This window comes from Phascolarctos cinereus, unplaced genomic scaffold, assembly GCF_003287225.1.
Source record: "Phascolarctos cinereus isolate Bilbo 61053 unplaced genomic scaffold, phaCin_HiC Scaffold_2;HRSCAF=192, whole genome shotgun sequence".
Classification (NCBI taxonomy): Eukaryota; Metazoa; Chordata; class Mammalia; order Diprotodontia; family Phascolarctidae; genus Phascolarctos; species Phascolarctos cinereus.
In genome coordinates, this window is record NW_027555625.1 from 402,908,748 (window position 1) to 402,924,461 (window position 15,714).

General features: G+C 46.1%; 1 protein-coding gene across 1 annotated transcript in view; it reads left to right on the plus strand.

Annotated features, from left to right (window-relative positions):
- Nucleotides 1-4,098: 4,098 nt before the first annotated feature.
- The window catches only part of WWC1 (WW and C2 domain containing 1), a 147,884-nt gene continuing 136,268 nt past the window's right edge, over nucleotides 4,099-15,714 (plus strand). Inside the window, exon 1 of the mRNA XM_020992335.2 lies at nucleotides 4,099-4,986. Within this exon, the coding sequence (XP_020847994.1) occupies nucleotides 4,523-4,986 (464 nt within the window). The 5' untranslated portion in view covers nucleotides 4,099-4,522. The remainder of the gene's footprint in view (nucleotides 4,987-15,714) is intronic.

The following is a 15,714-nucleotide window of genomic DNA, read 5'->3' on the forward strand; positions in this document are numbered from 1 at the left end:
CAGGATAAATTCTAGATAATCACAGAAGGAAGACACAATCCTTAAAGGGGAGTAGGAAATGCTCCTTGCAGAAGATGAGATCTTAGCATATTCCCAATGATGGGCTTGAAGGAAGCTGGAGGAGCCAGGAGATGGACATGGAGGAGGGAGAGAATTCCTAGTTTCCTTTGAAGTTCAAAGTTTAGCTCCAATACCACTTCCTACAGGAGACCTTTCCTGATCTCTCTAGCTGCTGAAGCCTCCTCCCCTAAATCACACTGTATTTATTTCATATCAACATCTCTTATATACATATTGTCTTCTCCTTCCCCACCTCTTCTTCCCCCCCTCCAAAAAAAAAAAAGTTCTTTGAAGGCAGGAGATCTTTCATTTTTTTTGGAATTTTTATCCCCAGCGCCTAGCCTAGGGTTTAGCACCTAGTAATAAATATTTATTTATTGATTGACAATCAAAACTAACAAGAAAAACAATCTATTGCCAAACAAGTCAAAGTAAAGTTACTTGTGAATGACATTATTACATATAGCAGTGTTGTATGGTGGGAATATCAAAATCTCTAAGGAACCCAGATGGCAACGGAATGACATGTGGTAGGCACAAGTAGGTGGTAGCATATTCCCAAAGGTGACCTACAGGCAGGAAACAGTATAAGGGGTATCACTGAGCAATCATGTGCTTGGAAAAGGCAGTGGGCCAGTCAGGTACCAGGGATGGCATCACCTGTAGAACTGACGACAGATGGACTGACTGACAGAGAGCTTGACTGCTACCCACAAAATATGAAAAGACTTAAAGAAAGGCTTCCAGCATACTAATAGGTAATCCTCTGTGGAGAATCTATGGAAGGATTTGGCACATGTTTGTTAAGCATCTCCCATGTGCCAGGAACTGTGATCTTATCTACGGAATGTTCTCTCCAACATATTCCTGTATAACTTGCCTTTCTGGACCACAATAGGTACAACACTACCTATTCTGTACTGTTCTTGTCTATGTCCTCTGATTCATTCAACACACAGTGTACATCCAACAGTCCAGGAAACAGAAAAACAGCATAGTCCTTGCCCTCAGAAAGCTTCCTGGAAGAAGATGAAAGATAATCATTTAGGATGAGACAAGATGTACTCTAATGTCCTTCCAGCCATGGTCCTGAGGCATGGATGGGTAGAGATACTCATGGGTAGAGAGAGTAGTCACATGGATGACATCGAAGCATATCTCACACAAGCATTCAGAATTTTAACAAAGGGGGGTGTGGGGGAGGAAGTGTAGTACTTGGAAGTTTTGCTGTCCTTAAGGGCACACAAAATCCTCTAGATGTCTAGTGGACCTAAAGCATAAGCTATGTCTATTAGAGTGTGACCTATCAGTCACTACCTAGTGAATCCCTTCATTTCAGCCATTAACAAGTGGAGGCAGTGGTTGAAAAACAAATCCTTTCCCCTTTGCAGAGGTGAAGGGCAATGGATGTAGAATGTTGTGTGCGTTGCCAAGACATAAGTGACACATTGATTTGTTTTGCTGAAATACTTTTTTTTCTTGTTTAAATTTTATTAGCTGGGGTGGTTCACTGAATAGGGGAGAGGAAGGGATGTTTTCAGAAATTGATATAAAAGCAAGAGAGCAATAAAAATAAGGATAAAGATAAACAATTAGTAAAGCTGATCCTGGTCATTCCAACTTGGTCATGATGATATCGCTCAAATATTTGGATGTACCTATGATCTTTCAATAATGTATATCATACCCTATACATACTTGCCCATCTTACGCTACTCTCCTCCACATCCATCCATGCATTCACCACGGGTTGTCTATTCAATGTGCTGGGAACCTTTCTCTCTTTCTATTGACATCCTAAGGAAACAACACCCAGGCACACAGACTGTCCAGAAAAATATTTTAACTTCTTATTCACTTTTTTTCCCACTTTATTTCACTTTCTTCATTTGTGGAATTCACATAACACCTGTAGTATCTATCTCACAGGATAGTTGTATTGTTGTGAAATTGGAATGAGATTAAGTTGTTCCAAAACTCTAAACAGTTTTGAGCATGTGAGAGCATATGCTTCAATACTTTGCAGATCTGTAAAGTACCATATTAATATTAATTCTTATTTTACCATGATTCTCATCTTAATATTCTTGTTCAATCTACCCACATAATAATAATTCACATTTATATAGCACTTTAAAAAATCTCATTTTGTCATCATGGCAACCTTGGGAATTACTATCCCCATTTTACAAGTTCATGAATGAGACAGATAAAGGTTAAGTCATTTGCCCAGGGTCACACATTAACTATCTAAGGCAGGACCTGATTGTTTTTGAAAAGAGAGGTTTGGAAGTGAATGGAGGGGACAGAGGAAGGATTGTCCACCAGGGAGAAGTGATGCATGTCTGTGGGGCCTTAGGAGAAATTTGAACTGTTTAGGAGATGTAAAGAAACACCTGAAGCCTAAGACCTTGGATATTCAGTCTTAGAGCTTGACATCCTTTGTCCTGCCACCTTTTGGGAAGGGCTTCAGACAATACAATCAGGCTTTTGTGACATTAAAGTGACACTTTGGGAAGAGGGGGAGAGAGAGAGAAAAGAGGGGGAGGAGAGAGAGAGAGAGAGAGGGAGAGAGAGAGGGAGAGACAGAGAGAGAGAGACAGAGAGAGAGAGAGAGAGAGAGAGAGAGAGAGAGAGAGGGAGAGAGAGAGGGAGAGACAGAGAGAGAGACAGAGAGAGAGAGAGAGAGAGAGAGAGAGAGAGAGAGAGAGAGAGAAGAGAGAGAGAGAGAGAGTGTGTGTTGTGTCCCACAGTGGGAGAAGCTGAAGGACAAGGGTAGATTTAGAGTTTATCAGACTTAGGTTGCCATCCCTATCATTTACTGTGGTGGTCTTGGGCAAGACATTTCATGTCTCTGAGTTTCAGTTTTCTCATCTATCTGATCCCTTCCAACTCTGAATCTATGATCCTGTTGACATGTAAGTCAAATAGGTTTGGTATGGCAGGAACATCTTGTAGACATGAGAGACCTGGGAATCCTGAAAGGAATGTTAAATTCATTCCTTCCCTCAATTCATGCTGACTGAGAGGCCACAAAGAGTTGAGTGCTATGTGACTGAAGAAACAGAATAGAGAATAGGCCTCACTCCTTTACAATCTAACATGTCAAGATAAGCCAACCAAGAATAAAACGGTTATGGTTAGCCAGCAACCTAAACATCATACAAGATATGTGTGAACATGAAGCCATTTACATACTTTTTGTTCATTAAGAAAGGCTACCTGGAAGATGTGAAATGCAGAGAGCTTTCTGAAATACAAAGAAAAGAGAAGAGAGAACAGGGGGAGCTGGAAAAAGTTGGATTAGGGGAACTGAGTGAAAGAGCCACAGATAGATTAGAGGAACAGATTGATAAGGCAAGGGCAGAATCTGACAAAACACCACAGGATTATGGAGTAGAGCTAGAAGAGAACTCAGAAGCCATCTAACCCTTTTGATTCACAGAAGAAAAAAGCTAAAGCTCAGAAAGCTTAAGCGATTTGTCCACTGTCACATAGGTGAAAGATTTTAACCCAGGTTCTCTCATTTTTCACCAACGCTGGAATTTCTCCATTTGGGGACTGATGACTATTTTTACATGATAAACATTAAAAGTATGAGAGCATTGGCCAAGTTTGCCATAAGGTAGGGGGAGTGAGATTGGTATATGGGGGAAATTGGATTGCGCTGAAAGCAGATCACTATTTGTCCCAACCTCTAGACTCCAGTCACCGGCTCAGACACGAAGCCACGACAAGAGAAACCTTGTTTGCACTTTCTCACTTATCTGTATGAAGAAAGCAGAGTATAGAGCCAAGGATAATGAGGTCAGTTTCTGGTGAGAATCGATCCCCGAGGGTTGGCCCCCAGATTAATGTCGTCTCTGGAGGTCTTGCCATGTGGCCGAAGTCCCAAAGAACTAGGCCAGTGGCCCTGGGGCTACAGCCCCACGGGTCCTGGCTCCCGGCTCTGCTTGGGAGCCAAGGGAACCCAGGCGTCCTGCGCCCCGCCTCCCGGGTTCGCTGTTTCCGGGGCAGCGCGTTTACCTGCATTACAGCGGCAGCACCTGGCGGAGGCGGGGGCAGCAGGAGAGTCGCTGCCGTGACCGCCGCAGAAACGAGAGGAGGGGACAGAGGCGGGAGAGCCGAGCGGAGGACAGAGGCAACCCGGAGGCTGGAGCCCGGAGCTGGGAGCGCAGCGCCCGGGGGAGGCTCGCGCTCGCTCCCTAGCTCCAGCGCTAGCGCTAGCGCCCGCTCCCGCTCAGTGCGGCCGGAGCCGGGGAGCCCGCAGGGGGCGAGGAGCTCCCTCCTCCCCATCGCACCCCCCTCCCCACTACACTTACACACGCGCGCACGCTCCGCACAGCTTCGCCTGCCGGGGAGCCGAGCGGCACATGGGAGAGGGAGGCAGAGGACTGCGGTGAGCCGAGACCGGAGGAGGCGGAGCGGAGCCCCGGTGCCCGGGCCGGGGCCGCAGGGCCGAATGGACAGCGCCGCAGCCCCGGCCGGCCCCCCTGCCCCCGTTAGCGCCGCCCCCGTCTCCGATCCACCCCTCGGCGCTCGGTGCCCGCGTGCCGGTGCCGGCTGCGCCCCGGCCATCCCGGACTCAGCCCCCACCCCACCCCGGCCGCCACCTCCGCCCCGGGCTGTGCCGCAGGAGCGGGCGCGCTGCCCTTGGGCCGGAGCCACCGCGGCCGCCGCTCCCCCCGCCGGGCCCGACCATGGTGCCCCCGCTGCTGGATGGGCCCGAACAGCCCCGCCGGCGCCGCTGAGCCCCGGGCCCCCCCAGCCGGGAGCTGCATGGGGGAGCGCGGACCGGCTCGGGAAGATGCCGAGGAAGGAGCTGCCCCTGCCCGAGGGCTGGGAGGAGGCCCGGGACTTTGATGGCAAGGTTTACTACATCGACCACACCAGTCGCACCACCAGCTGGATCGACCCGCGGGACAGGTAGGACGTGGGAGAGGGAAGGGAAGGAGGAGGAGGCGGGAGAATCGCCTTCCCTCCGCCCTGGGTGCCCTACCCACGGACACCCCTCATACCCCACTTCCAGTCCCGCTCCGCAGGGGAAGAGGGGGAGGGGGGCGGCGTGTCGGGTAAGGGTGTTAGAGGGGCAGGTGTCTGACTTCCTCTTCACAGAGCATATTGGAGCTGGAAGAGACTTTAGGAATCAGCTAGCCCAGCCCCTCCTTTTATCGATAAGATCTGTGCCTTTAAAAATTTTGCTTTGATGTTTTGGCGGGTGTGTGGGTGTGTGTTGGGAGGGGGGAAGGGGGAGGGGAGGGCTTCCACCATCTTCATATTTAGCAAACCAGACCTACCCTTTGGCCAAGCACCTGCTCCTGAGAGCCCTCCCTGGGTTTCCCAAGACTTAGGGGATGCTCAGATGTCTGGGGTTGCCAATGACAATTTCCAGTGAAGGGTAAAACTCTGCTTCTCTCATACAGAGGAGCTCTTTCACCTTAAGAGTTGAAGAGGATGATTGTTGGGGGGGGGAGTCTTAACTGTCCTAGACCTCTCCGGGGCCACTCACTTCACAACCTTGTACACACACCCCTCCCATCTACCGGATTGTAGGGCAAGAAGCCTATTCCTCCAAGGAAACATCAGTGAGTGCACCTGTTTGGACTACAGGGCCTTTTCTCGAAAGCAGCTAATTGTAGTTCATGAGTGCCCCCACCTGTCTTGTCCCAGTGGTTTCCCCTGCCCCCAGAGCTACCTGAGCAAGTGAAAATGTAAGGCTTGGAGAAAAGAAAGGAGGGACTGGGCAGACTAGATGTCCTTAGAAACACAACAGGGCCTTTCAGAGCTAGAGTTTCTAAAGAGTGTGGTTCCCCAACATCTGGAAAATATGAGTGTTTGGAGGAGTGGGGCCTAGGAAAAACTCAGTACCCAGAGGAAGTAGATGGATAAGGTGTTGATCTGGAAGGTGAGGAAGGACTAAGAGAATAGAAGGGAAGAACTGGGATTGAATCAGTAAAGAAGCCTTAGGCCTTAGGGAGCTGAGAACTGTGCAATTATCACACACTCAAGTGGTCTTCAAAGGCTCCCATAAAGGAATTTGGGGGGGGGGTTGGGGAAAGGGGAGGCAACCAGTGAACTGAAGGGAAGCAGAAATGACAGGAAAATGAGTGAGAGAGAAGGCAATGAGGGAGGGTGGGGAAACCCAGATAGCCTGCAACCGGGACTGAGCAGCTTGCCTCACCAAGAATGTCACAGCTACTTGGAAGCTGTTATGATGTTAATGGAGGTGAGAGGCCTCTCTTGTACCCATTGTGATCATTTCCTCCTCCTCCTGCTCTTTCTTCCCACTCTAGAACTTCTCACCCCATGCTTCTGCAGGAGGAGGAGCAGGGATATGTATGTCCTGGTCCTGGTTGGTAGGCACAACAATTTCCTCCTCCTCCAGGCAGCACTCAGTACTTATTTTTCAAAGGAGATAATATTTGTAAAGTGCTTGGAATGGTGTCTGACACATAATAAGCTCTTAATATAAAATATCTATTCTCTTACCTTTCCCTTTTCTGCTAAAAGGTGGAGTATGAGAAGGCCCAAGGGGCTCCCCCTTCACTGTTCCTCACTTCTGAGAATCCTGGCCAAATCAATGATTTTTTTTTTGTTCCAGTTTCCCCCAAAAGGAGCAGTCTTTGAAAGTATCCAATCTGAAATGCCCCTATCTATTCTTGGTACTATGATCTACAAAGTATAAAGACCCATGGGGATGATATAAGTTGGATTCCTCCTAGCTGGTATGAGTGCCCTATGGCCTTCAGGTACCTAGAAAATGAGGTCCCTAGAAAGCAGCCTGTAAGGAAGAGGTACCAGGAATCCAAAACGAGAATGCACAGAGATGTGAGTTGTAGACTCAACACTCTTTCACTGGTGGGAATCCTAATGAATCCTTGCCCTTCTTTTCTCCTGGGCTTTCATAAGATCATGGGATCATAGATTTAGAGCTGGAAAGGCCTAAGGAGGTTAGGTGACTTGTCCAGGGTCACACAGCTAGTGAGTGTCTAACAGAAGATCTGAACCCAGCTCTTCTGACTACAAGTTCAATGTCCTATCCACTGCCCCGTGCTAGAAATTTGATATTTATTTCAGGTCCTATAGGATTCCAGATATAGAGCTAGAAGGGACCTCAGACACCATCCAGCCCAACCCCATCATTTTACAGATGAGGAGACCAAGGCCCAAGAGAGGTTAAATAATTTGTACAAGATCACACAGGCCCTATGTGAGTCAGTACCCATTCCACTGTACACACTGAATGGTCACATATACCAGTCACCCTGTTCCAGAATCATCAGACAGTCCAGCTGTGCCCCCAAACTTTTCTTTCCATGGCATTTCAGAAAAAGCACAGGGTCCAAGATCTTCTAAACTTTCTTTTCTCCTGCCCACTTCCCAAAAGGATAGGGAAGCCTCTCCAGATCCACCCAGGCATCCACATGTATATTCCTGTGGTGCCAGGGCAGTGGGAATCCCTAGGAATTCAAACCCTTGTTGCTCCGCCTCCTTGTACAAAAATACAGATATGCTCATTGGATTAGGAGTGAGCTGGGTGACCTCAAGCTCTCTTCCAGTTCTAGCATCCTCTCAGTTCTGTGATCTCCACGCCTTGGAAGCCCTGATACAAAACATTTCCTCCAGCAGACTAGGCTAAGGAGAAGGGGGCTGATGTGGATCGCTCAGTATTGTGAGATGGCTTTGGGTTTTGCTCGTGGTTTTTTGTGTAGATTCTAAGGCTGCTGGCTTTAAGAATTTGGGATTGGCAAATTGGATGGCAATCTGAACACCATCTGATTAACGTGGAATTTAGGGAAGTAGTGTGGGGCAAGAGAAGGAGCACTACCTCTGGAGTCAGAAGTTGTTCCTGAGCCATTTCACTCATGTCCCACTCTTTGGGACCCTGTTTTGGAGTTTTCTTGGCAAAGATACTGCAGTGGTTTGCCATTTTCTTCTCTAGCCCATGAGATGAGAAACTGAGGCAGACAGAGTTAAGTAATTTGTCCAGGGTCACACAGCAAAGGCCAGATTTGAACTCAGGAAGATGAATCTTCCTGACTTCAGGCCTGGCAACCTAGCCGTCTTTGGAGTCAGAAGACCTGAGTTCAAATGCCGCCTTTGACATTTATTTATTGCCTGGGTGGCTTTGGGCAACTCGCCTAACCTCAAATTTACATTTATAAAATGATGAGGGGTTGGACTACATGGCCATTGAGGACTCTTCCGCCTCTAAGTCTGTGATCCTATGATGTGGGGGATGGGGCATGATACAGTGGAAAGAGCATATGCTCTAGGGTCTGAGGATTTGGGTTTAAAACCCATCTCTGAGGTTTATTCTCTGTGTGACTAAGAGAGTCACCCTGTTTACCCTGTTGGGCCACAGTTTCATTATCTGTAAAATGAAGGGCTGGACTAGATGAGGCCTTCTGACGTTAGGTCTATTATCCTTTGACCTTTTGCTGCTGACCTGCATGCCGGTGTTCTAGTCTATGATACAGGTGAGTTACTTCCCCTTTCTGACTCTCAGTTTCCTCCTGTGTAAAAAGAAAGGCTTGGAGCAGTGTGATGGATCAGAAAGAATACTGGATTGGGAGTGAAAAGATCCTGATACAAACCCCAGCGCTGCCACTTAACATCTTCGTGAACTGGCACAAGTCATCTCTTGGCCTCAGTTTCCTCCTTTGTAAGATGGGATGGGGAGAAGCTGGGCTAGATGCTTTCCAAGGTCCCTTTCCCAAAGACTATGTCAGCTTTTAGTGATCAAGGATTGCCCCCGCCTCCCCTTTGCTGTCCCTGCACCTAGCATAATGCCTTGCACACAGTAAGCATTTAATAAATTCCAGCTCTAGATTGAGGCTTCTATGGTGAAGTAACTCTAAAGGCTCGTCTAGCTTTAAAATTCTGTGCTCTTCTAAGAACTCTGCATCTCTGCAGACCTCCTGACATCGGGGCTGGATGGAGGGTGCAGGGCTGTGGGGAGGAGGAGGCGTGACTCCAAGTTTAACAAAGCTAAATGCAGTACAGTTCCTTCTTAGAGGGGGTAAGATCCTGCCAAGGTAATTACATGTCTAAAACTAGTTAATGCTTTAAAACAAGATGATTTTCTTTTCTTCTCTGGCAATTGTATTTTTTTTTTTGCCCTGGCTTTTTCCTTACTCGATTAGAAGATGCCCACACATCCCTCCATCTAGGGAAGTTATGTCAAATGATCGTTTATTTAGTCAGAAAAGTAATTTCTTAGCCATGGTGGGGAGAACAGACTCTCCAGTTACCAGCTCTAAAGAATGTCTTGGCACATTCCTCCCTCTGGGGGTAAAGCTGTTTTGTGTGCTGTCCTGCGGATGGAGGGAGGCTGCTGGGGGTAGGGAATCCGATTTAAGGCTTCCCTTTCACTAGGGGAGTTGAAGAGCAGCCAGGCAGCCAGGCCTGCCAGCTTTCCCCCTTCACTGAGAGGAAGACTGGGAGGTTGAAATTCCTGCAGATGGTTGTCCGAACAACCTTAGAGAGCCAAATGTGCAGCTCGCATTCCCTGCCCAGTAGGCTAAAGGCTCCGACGTTACCACAAGTCACCATTGATGAAAGGGTCAAGCCCAGGAACCTGTCGGGTCATCTGGGACCAGGTTCTGCCAGCCTGCCATTCACAGGGCCCAGGAGCAGTTCTCATCTTGCAGAATAACTCAGCCTTCTTCAAGGAGCAAATAAGGACCAGGCCAGGGTTACCTGATACCATATTGTAGTGGGAAAAAACCAATGGCAAGGCACTTAGAAAAGTTCAAGTCTTGGCCCTAGTACAAAATAGTCGTGTGACTTTGGGCAAGTCACTGAACATCAATCTTTAGTTTTCTCATCTGTCAAAATACAAGGAGGGGGGCAGTATGTGGAACTAGAAGCAAATGACTTCTAAAGTACCTTCTAGCTCTCAAAGTTTTTGGTATGTATAGTTCAGTGAGGTTCAGGAACAGATACAAATTATCATTCTCTAAGAAAAAAGTAGATCATTTGAGCAAGCTGTACTAGGAAAGATTTCTTTAACCCCAGTCCTGTTCTAGCTAGATATTCCTATGTTTAAAAAAAACATTTTTTTTAAAGGGAAAAAAAGTGCCACACCCTCTCTACCCTGTTTGCAGGAAAAGTAAATAGAGGTTCAGTTCTGCCTCAGTTTCCTCAGCTGTAAAATGGAGATAATGATAGCACTTTGGGAGGATCAAATAAGATAATCATTGTGAACTGATTAGTGCAATTCCTGGCACATAGGAAGCACTATATAAATGTAAGCTGTCATCATCATCATCATTATTATCATGAGACAATTTCTGTCAATGCCTAGCCAGTTCTGCCATGATATGGGATAGGGCACACGTGGCCATCTAAGTTGGATGTAGCCTTTTGACTGAGTCCGAGTTTTACAGAACAGATCCTTTTATTAAGGATATTTGTTCTATGAAGTCTGGATTCAGTCAAAGAGCTGTCCTTGAGGACAAAGAGGGCCACATATGGACTCAAGGCTACAGGTACCCCAGCCCTGGGATAGGCAATCCAAAAATCATGACAACATTATCTATCAGGAACCAGCCTTTTCCATCCTACTGCTTGCTCATTTGATGATAGGGCTCTAGACTTTCCATTCTTGATTATCCAGTGTCGATCAAGTTGGAAACTATATCACCACACAGATACTGTCCTGCCCAGCTGGAACAGAGCCTCAACTCAGCTTTGCAGGACTAAGGAATTTTTGCCATGGAAAACAGTGCTACAGACTCCTTCAACAGAATGAGCATGATTTCAGTTATTCTTGCCCATTCTCACTGCCCGAGACACTGTTATTCAAAAGTTGATCATAGAGTGGGGCTAATTCAAATTCACCTATGTCAGCTGAGGCGTATATGGTCTACCCACCTACTTGCGTCTAACAAACTGAGCTAGTTTCTCCTGATTTTATAGTCGTCGTTGGAGTGTTCATTAACTTTCATTAACTCTTTTTGGCTGTATAGACAAGAAGTCCATCAAAGCAAATAATTTTAGGGCCTTTTGGGATTGGGTCTTCCTTGGACTAATAATTCATATATAGGCCCAGAGTGTGAGTGGGGAGGTGGAAACTGGTTTGTAGGACAGGCCTGGGAATCCCAAAGATAGGGCAAACCCAATTTGAATCTTGGTAAAAGTTGCATCTTAGCAGCTTTGTCTCAAAACCTCCTCTGTGGTCTGATGACTCTGCTAAAAAGAGAATACAGTCTCACATCTGAATGTGAATCTCACATCCAACAGTTTGTAAAGTGCTGCATGGACATCTGAGTGTTCAAACTCGCTTCCAAGGCACTTGGGATAAAAACTGACGTCAGGCCTTGCTTAGCCTAGCCTAGCCTAGCTAAGTCTTGGAAGGAATAGCATCATTGTCTGCATCCACCCCACCTCCCATTCCCCCCAAACACACCTAGCAAAAGGGCTAGTTTCCATTTCTCTGGGAGCCTAGGTAGCTGTGAGAGAAACACTGTCCTTCTGAAGAGGACCGAGTCAGGTTACTTCTCAGGAGGCCCTAGTTACAGTGAAGATTGGAATGCCTCTTGGGACTCTCCTTGCAGGTGCTTGTAAAAAGAGAAGGGGATACATTGAACAGGGGTTAAGAGGTGATTGCATGTGTTGCTGGAGTGCTTTGACTATGGGAAGCATTTGTCTTGTGTGAGTGGCTTTTTTCAGGTATGACTTGGTGGTGCGCCAGAATGGGGGCTCTCTGTCTCAGCACAGGCACTGCTTGGCTGCCTTTCATTTAGAACTTTGAGCAAATCGGAGCACTCGTTGAAAGTGCTTGCAAAATTAAATCCACTTCATTTAGAGAAGTAGTTCAGAAAGGCTCATAGGGCAGAGGTCTGAGTCTAACATGAGCGTCTTCATGTGAGAGAGAGGCTGTCGATCAAGTGTCCGATCTGGCTCCAGGCTCCATGCAGCAGGCCAGCTCACCAAACCCTGAGACTGACAGGCCATCATATTTCTGAGACTATCTTGAATATATCACTCAAAAAAAAAAAAAAGCTCCTGCTTCCACTGACAGCTCTCTCAGTTCATAGGATAATAGGGTCATAGATTTAGAGCTGAAAGGAACCTTGGAAGCCATTTATCCCAAACTCCTGATTTTACAGATGAGGAAACTGAGAGCCCATGTGATTTACCAGGGCTCACACAGCTACTAAATGTCTGTGACATCATTTGAACTCAGGTCTTTCTAATTCCAGAGCTCTGTTCTCTGCACTCTCCACCACACTGAATCCCTTTTACTTTTAGAATGAGATAAAAGGATGGAAAACCAGGAAACTGGATACTGTGGCAATTTTGTTCTTTAACCTTTGACAGAGGGTTATTATGCCTCATACATACCCTATGCCAGAAACATTCCTGAGGGAATACCTCACTCGTTGTGTATTCTACAAGGGAAGATACCAAACGAAGTGGGGGCTGGGGAGCCCAGGAGGGAATGGCCAGGATGAAAAATGCAGGAGATTTCAGTTTTCCTCAGTTATCTCCTCTACCAGGGGTATCTCACTGTTTGGGAGAAAAGGAACATTAAAGTTTCAAATGTCTGCCAGAGAAAATGGCCTCAAGCTTCAGTTTGCCTTCCACAGTCAGCCATAGAAAATGATAACAAGGCTGCATCAAGATTAGGGACGCCTTTTTGTGAGCTTTCTCCCCCTTCTGCCTTTCGTATTCCTCGCTGGCCGAGGGAAGAGCAGCCGAGCACAGCTGCAGACTTTCCCAAGTGGGTCACCTTGCAGGTCATGATTGGGCCTCAACAGCACATTGGGGGACATTGTGTGTCCTTGGTCCTGACTCTGCCCAAGGGGAGTTGCTTGGCGGATTTGTCCTTGGGAACCACCCGGGAGATTTGTGTTCTGGCTTGGGAGGCAGAAGAAAATACCTGGGCTAATGCAGAAGCAAGACCAGCAGAACCAGGAGAATAATTTACTTGATAACCACAATAATGTAAATGAAAACCACACTGAAAGATTTCAGAATTGAGGCAGCGATAAAATATTAAAAACACACAGAGAAGAGTGGAAGGAAATTCAGAAGAGGACAAAGACAGGCAGGACAGTTTTGTTACTATCATGTTAAGTTTAATACATACTTTAAAAAAAACTTGTTACAAAAGCTCAGTTTCTTGTACAATGGTCTTTTTTAAGTTCATAACATAATATTCATAATATATAATTGTTATATGATAATATTTAATAATAGAGAATGTTTGTTAAGTTCATCATAATAATAATATGAAAAAGGACTTCAGAGCTCTGATCAAGGCAGTGACCAGCTATGACTTCAAAGGACTAGTAGTGAAGCATGCCTACCTCCTCTCAGGAGAAAGGTGGTAGACTGAGAGTATAGAATGCGGCATACATCATCAGACACCGCAAATGTATTGATTTGTTTCATTTAACTTCTTGGTTACGACAGTTCTGTTGAGCGGAGAAAGGAAGAGCAGAAATGTTTGAAAAAAAACTATCAACAAAACGTTAGAAGTGGTTTTTAAAAATTCTTGTAAAGAAAGAAAAGCAGAGGAATATAGGTACCTTGGCATTCTTTGAAGTGAATTGGCTTGTTAGGAATGTAGAGGAGCATTTTAACCTTGGAACTAAAGTAACATGGGAAATCCTAACATGATATGTTCTTTGTGCACTGTGAAGGAAAATATGTGTGGCTTTAGCCAAATGTGGGGTTGAAATACAAGTAGGAAGGCCTCACTACAACATTCAAGGTCTTTGGTTGTTTTCACTTGTTTTGCCTTTGGAACATTGCTGGAATCCCTGGGCCTCCCCCAACCCCAGCTGACTGAAGTCATCTTTCAGGTGGGCCAACTTTCACATGAGTTCATGTTATAATTAGTGTTTGAAACCTCCCTGGCGTCACTGGCTATATAAATAAATCAATAAACCTCTTTTTTCTGCCCTTATCTGGGTCTAAGAAGCCAAGCCCTTCTTTGGAATTTCTGAAGTGAGTGCTGCATGGAAGTTGACACCAACTCTGTCACAGTGAAATGGAGCTTATAAATTGTAGATGTCATTGTGGGTCATTCATGGGGTTCTTTATACCAAGACTGCTCATTCCAGCTTCTCCCTTAGACTGGAGTTGTCTTGGGCACCATGCTGGCTTTGCACAGTGGTAGCGAGTGCGGTCTTCTTCTTCTTGACCAGAAAGGGGGTCTCATTTTCAACATTTCTCACTTATCTTAAAGTTGACACCCAGATGAGCTGGCCTGCATGGCGTGTGCTCTCTAGGCTTGCCATATTTCTTAGAAAAGGCCCTCATCCACGTGGACCACTTTAGTATGGCACATTCCTGATCAGCCAATGAGTGTAAAACTACTGTTCTGAGGTTTATGCATGTGTACATTAACACACCTGTGTACCCAGAGATAATCACAAGTATTAGAGGCAGCATGGGGTTGTGGCTAGAGGGCTGGTCTCAGAGTCAGGAAGATCTGGGTTCAAGTCCAGATTGTCAGTTTGCCCTGTCAACTTTCTAAGACTATGTTGCAGAGCAGGTGCTCATCTATGTTTGTTGTTCAGTTGTTTCATTCATGTCTGACTCTTCATGACCCCATTTGGGGTTTTCTTGGCAGAGATACTGTAGTGGTTTGCCATTTTACAGCTGAGGAAACTGAGGCAAACAGAGTTAAGGGACTTGCCCAGGGTCACACACCTAGTAAGTATCTGAGTCTAGATTTGGACTCAAGAAGAGGCATCTTCCTGACTCCAGGGCTGGCGCTGTATCTACTTTGCCGCCTAGCTGCCCACTCATCTACATTGGTAGAGGGAAATTTCTCACTAGAATGCCCCCACATTAATGCAATCACAGGTCCAGTCCAACCCCCCCTTCCAAATATCCCCCCAAAATAACAAGTATCTTCATATTCCTTATTTATAAACTTGTCATAATTTATCACAAGATAATCAGGATCTTAATAGATTATCATTCTCTGCCTCATTCCCCTCTTGCCTGACACAGTCCTGTAGCCTTGACCTTTCTCTACCCTTTCTGGCTAATCCGCCATCTCTTCTACTTCAAGTCCAGTGCACTGGAAGCAAGGGGAGAGAATCATAGAATTTTAAATCGTAAAGGGACCTTGAACAATCAGATTAAGACACTTAGGTCCAGTCAGATGAATCAGTTTGCCCGAGATCGCACATTCAGTGGTAGAGCTGAAGACTAAAACCCAGATCCGGTTACTCACAGCTCCTGTTATCTACCCGTCGCTTTTTTCTGTCCGGTCCCATGTCTGCTTCTTAATCCTAAATCAGGCAGTCCGCACACATTTATTAAGAGCCTACTGTGTGCCAGGCACTGTGCTAAATGCTGGGGCTGCAAAGAAAGGCAAAGACGGCACTCACAGTCAAAGGGGGTTCAGAAACAACTAAACTATAGACAGCATGAATTGGAGATAAATTGGACATTATAAGAAGTGGGATTTTAGATGCAACTTGTAGGAATCCGAGAGGCAGAGATGAGGAGGGAGAGAATTCCTGGGTGGGGCACAGCTATTGAAAATGCCTCCAGTCAAGATAGGGTTTCTTGTGCCTTCTTAAGAACTGTTATCAACAAGACAATAAGATAAGCACTTAGGAGATACATACTGGTTTTATTTCTTGTATTTCTTACCACAATCACCTTCACCTACTCAGTTTT